The sequence below is a fragment of the Hydractinia symbiolongicarpus genome, chromosome 9, assembly GCF_029227915.1.
Source record: "Hydractinia symbiolongicarpus strain clone_291-10 chromosome 9, HSymV2.1, whole genome shotgun sequence".
NCBI lineage: Eukaryota > Metazoa > Cnidaria > Hydrozoa > Anthoathecata > Hydractiniidae > Hydractinia > Hydractinia symbiolongicarpus.
Window position 1 is genome coordinate 18,634,990 of NC_079883.1, and position 5,113 is coordinate 18,640,102.

The following is a 5,113-nucleotide window of genomic DNA, read 5'->3' on the forward strand; positions in this document are numbered from 1 at the left end:
CATTTTGGCGACTTTCACGTTTGGCTCTGATTTTTCCCTTCGTCCTCATTGTGGATGTTGTTACATACGGTTGGTTTATTTGCGTCTGGTTTCACAGCAACGGTAATCTATTAATACATTGATCACATTGAGTACCTCTTTATGTTACGTCAATGTACGCATTCTGTCTAATTGCCTTCGTCACTGTTCTATCTAGCAAGGAATAAATTATGCATCCCAAATTTGGTTAGATATAAATTATGCATACTTTATTGTAAACAAAACAAGTGAAAACAAAACAAAACAAGTAAAACGAACTTCCTATAAAACATGTATTTGTGTTTTATTCATGAACACTATCCATTTTTCTTGTTGCAGCTGTATTTTGTACGAAAGGCATACTCTGCTAAAATAAGGTACGAAATACAGACAACCACTCAAGAAACCCGACGGTACTCTCCACATGTATGATATAAAAGCAGCTAATATTAAAAATCGAATTAAATACATTTTTTTGGTATGGTTAGCCAACTACAATCTTTTAAAACATTATGATAACGGAAGAAAATTTTAGCAGTTTTTGTACCAAGAGTGCCGTAATGCGTCAGTTTTTTTTGTTTTCTTGAAAGTAGACACGCGCATGTATGTTATCATTTGAATTACTTTTTGATTCAGGTTACATCATACATCATCGAGGAAAGAGCTATGTAAGGTTTGGATCGGGAAAAACATGACATGTAATTTTTTAACTAACACAACTTGGAATATATTTTTTTATAAACAATTGAAATTCCAGAATGAGGCTTAAGGATTCTTATGAAAAGTAATTTCTCAAGCTTAAATTATGCTGAAGTTATGTTTATTGGCAAAAAGATTTATGGAATATGCTTATAAAAAACACTGATCAGGCTCAAAATATACTTATTTGAAAAAAGATATTGCATTTGAATTTTGAACATGAGAAATTAAAACTAAAATCTAACTACATACTGGTTAATTCAGACGTGAAGAAAAAAAAATCTGCTCACGAAACAAAGAACTAAAAAAACTTACAACCTTTTCTTAGGCTTCACATAATGCTTAACATCAACCTCGTCCCCAGGCCCATTTTTCTCTTTCTGACAATCTCGGACGGCGAGAAGAAATGATTTCTTCGCGCCGTCTCAGATATCAAAAAAGCGAAGAATTGCCCTGGGAACGAGGTTGCCTTAACATATGCTTAAAAAATTACCAAGTTTAAGTCTACGGATCCTTACAAATAATTTGAGAACAATATCCCAACTAAGATAAAAACAGCGTATATAATACTGATTTTTTTGTAAGCGAAATTTATGGTTGTTACAAGTCATTCAATGGCGTCATATTCTGGCAAAAATTTGTAGCATTTAAGGCTTACAAGACTAGCAGAAACAGGGTCAAAGAATAGATCTCTATATTTTCAAAATCTTGACCTCAAATCAATCTGTATCCGTTTCTGATAAATTCCATTGCATCTTGTTTTCAGTATGTGTTAGCTGGTAGCAAAGAATTCAGATAATACAGTTCAACATCAATAAAACATGCAAATGTGTTTAATAAACGAAAATGTGCATTGGCTTTCAAAGTTTTTGTGAAATAAAAAAACGACATGGTCTTCCGAGTCGACATTTTTAGCATACTTTTTCATGTGGTGGTGTCACGGTGAAAAGTACATTACAAGCAATGTAAATACAAAACCATGACCAAAATATATAGCTTCCCTTACAACTTTTTGCAATGCATCTTTTAAAATAGATTTTTTTCTGGTAACTTGTGTACTTCTAGAGCTTTCGTTACTTAAAATGTTGAGCTGTGTTTCTTCTCCGAACATTTACCATTAAAATCGGTTGAAGTAATCTTTTTTAACTAATGTCGTTCCTTATGTACAGAAATTTGCATCATATCTACATTTTTCCCGACAGCAGTTGTCGTATGTTGTGTTGTTAGGTCGCTTGTGGTTGTTATTGGCCTTATTTTACTTGTTTGTTTTTCCTTTAAAACACTTTCTAATTTTTGTACGTCTTCAACCTGGTGATCAGTGCAGAGTATTATGTTCGGCTTGGGTATGTGGGCAATATCTCCTGCAGCAAATTTGTATTTGCAGATACCACAATTGAAACAAGACACGTGGTAGTTTATATTGTTTTTGTACTTGATTACCTTCTCAGTCGATGGGATTGGATTTTCACAAATAGAACATTGCCCACCAGGCACAAAGAGCCTAAATAAATAAAAATAAATATAGAAATATGAAAAGCATTCAGATAAGCTTAGTCCCTGTTAAATTATTAATTGATATGAAATGTAGCTAATAATGGCAGGTGTACAGCGATATTTTATTTTTGTTATAATTAGTTTTTGTGAGAAAATAAAACGCGACTATCTTGAGAACAAAAAAAGAACTTGAGACTTGCTAAACAACATTTCGAGCTGTACAACATATGTCCAACACCATTCAACTATCTTCTCAAATTCCCTTAGTGTTTGCATATATAGTGGGGGGGGGGGGGGGGGGGTGGACAAATGTATTGCACGCTTTTTTATAAGCATCGTTTGTTTGTTTTTTGTTACTCGTGATTCTTAGAAAATTGGCATTTGAGCTTTAAATAATTCTTAAAAGTGATTCTTAAATAATTGCTCAAAAATGGACTAGTATATTACAAAACTGCTATAAAATGCAATGACATTATAGACCAAATAAGGAAAAGGCAAATATCTAATACACAAACACAACAAGATAATGAATATTTCAGTTTATTTGAATTTCACTGAAAAAATTGATGTCTGATAATCGGGTCTAAACTTTTTGAAATTGAGCCTTGATGGTTGTTATAAAAAAAATCCTATAAAAAATAGTGCATTTTCACTATTATCTTTTTACTAATTCAATCACAAAGATTCGGAAAGTTTGATTTTTAAGCCTGTACGGATTGTTCTGCTTCCATGATTACCTCATATAATCCAGTTTGCAAAGTTTTATCTCCTGTCTATAGTACAGCTTATTTTCACCAAAACTGTACAATATTTCGTTACAGACATCGCACGTAAGACATCGTTCATGCCAGATTTTATCAAGCGCTTGTACAAGAAACCGGCTTCTGATTCGTTTTTGACATCCAGCGCATTTATTTGACGACTGCTTCCTGGCACCTGGCACCCTCTTTCTAAAGATATATATTAATCAAATGAATGAAAATGAAGCGTGGTAAATGGAAAGCACTATTTCTAGGGATGGCATATAATATTGATGGTTATTTGTTCTGTTATGCAGGTTACAACTTGTTTATCCATTTATCTGGCTGAATAACTCTTCACACAAAGACTTTCCTTTTGAGTACTTTGAGTACAAGAGCCTAAATCCGCTCCTATTGATTAGATTTCAAAAGATGGCATTGTACAAACATATCCCAATAGCCACTAACTAAAAAGTAGGCAAAAAGTAGCTAATGCATGCATAGATCTCAAAAATCTTATTTTAAAAACTCTCTTAGATTTTTAAGATCTATGCATCTAGATTTTTTTTTTACCTAAAAAAGCTTCAAAAATACGTAGATATATATTTACATATGTACATATAGCAATATCTAGAAATTATTATTTGTTTTTATTCGTTTTGTTGATTATTATTATTTGCTTTTTTAATGACCTTTTAGACAATAAATTTAGCTATAAAGTTACTAAATATGGTAAGAAAAATATTGTAATAACGTAATTTACGTTTAAATACACTGAGTTATCCATTAAACTTTTCCTATCTGTTAAGTTTTTTACGCCATTCTTTATTTAGTCTCACCTATTGCATTCTAAATTGAAACTTTACTGCATGATAATTCTGTACAAGTTGCTAACTTTCGATTCACGTTTACTATCAAATGTTGGTATTTTTTAATCTTTGATTAACTATTGCTGATTAAAATCAAAAAATTTTGATTTTATTCGTAGGCTTATTAAATTCTGGAGGTTTTAGACGGGGGGCTTAATAGAAGGGGGGCTAAATAAAGGAAGGGGGCTTAATAAATAATATAATTTTAAACACAATATCTATTTTTCAAATTGTTACATAATGTTAACTTCATTTGTTTCATCATCACCTTCATCTAACAGAAGAAGTTCTATGTTGGACTTGAAGTGCCTGGAACATACAAAGCCCGTTATAAGAAAAAAGAACCATAGATATTTTGCAAACAAAACTTGGGAAGAAAAAATTAAGCTGCAGCATATGGATATCGTTGATGACGTTAACTCAACGAATAATATCGAATTTCTTTGACTACTTTTACTTTTACTTTTTTTATTTTATTTTATTATTATTTTTTTTTTTTTGAGAGGGGGGATAAATAAAGGGAGGGGGCTAAATAACTTTTTGATTCGCTGGAGGGGGAGCTTATTAGAAGGGAGGGGGTGGGAGGGGGGGGGGGAGGGAAGGAGCTAATAAGAGGAATTACGGTACTTCTCTTATAATATAGCGGAAAAAGCTTTGGCGAGACGCTCTTCCCATTGTGAGGCAAACAAAAAGAAATAATAATAAATAAATAGCTAGACAAAACAAATGTAAAGGAAAAATATATAATGTTACTACAAACCGTACGTCTTGATCACATTTCCATATTTTTCTCGCCATTTCGCAAACGAGTTGTGTTTATAAGAAGTTTAAGAATTAAAACGTTCAGCTCGGATCGATTGACACAACCACTAATCAAAACATTATGTCTTGTGAAAACTGTACGCGATACGTAATTAACTCGTTTTGATCGTATAATTGCTAACTTAATTATGTATAATACTGCTTTGTTAAGATGTGCAATACCTTGAAAAGACAAGAAGTTATGAACTGAATTTCTGATTTAGAAGAAAATGTTACAAGTCAATTATTTTGGAACAAATATTTTTTCCTTGGTACTAGCTACTATATGTTGTTGTTTTTTTAAATAAATCAACATCCGGGGAAAAATTTAATTTTTTGTATTAGACTGTTTATAAAAAATAGTGCCTAAAAATAGAAGTATAATATGATGGTGTCTACTCTCCTTTTGATATTTCTATAAAGCGTTATTTTTATCGACTTGCCTGGAAAATTAAACTATTGGACGTAAAATTAGTTTAATTATTTCTTAGA

At 31.8% G+C, this 5,113-nt stretch overlaps 1 protein-coding gene across 1 annotated transcript; it reads right to left on the reverse strand.

The window, feature by feature from the left end:
* Window positions 1-1,612: 1,612 nt before the first annotated feature.
* LOC130657282 (LIM domain only protein 3-like) lies at window positions 1,613-5,113 on the reverse strand. The gene is made up of 3 exons (XM_057460264.1): window positions 4,581-5,113; window positions 2,949-3,161; window positions 1,613-2,218 (listed from the first exon to the last, which is right to left on the reverse strand). The coding sequence occupies exons 1-3, from the start codon at window positions 4,616-4,618 to the stop codon at window positions 1,864-1,866; spliced, it is 606 nt and encodes a 201-aa protein (XP_057316247.1). The 5' UTR covers window positions 4,619-5,113; the 3' UTR covers window positions 1,613-1,863.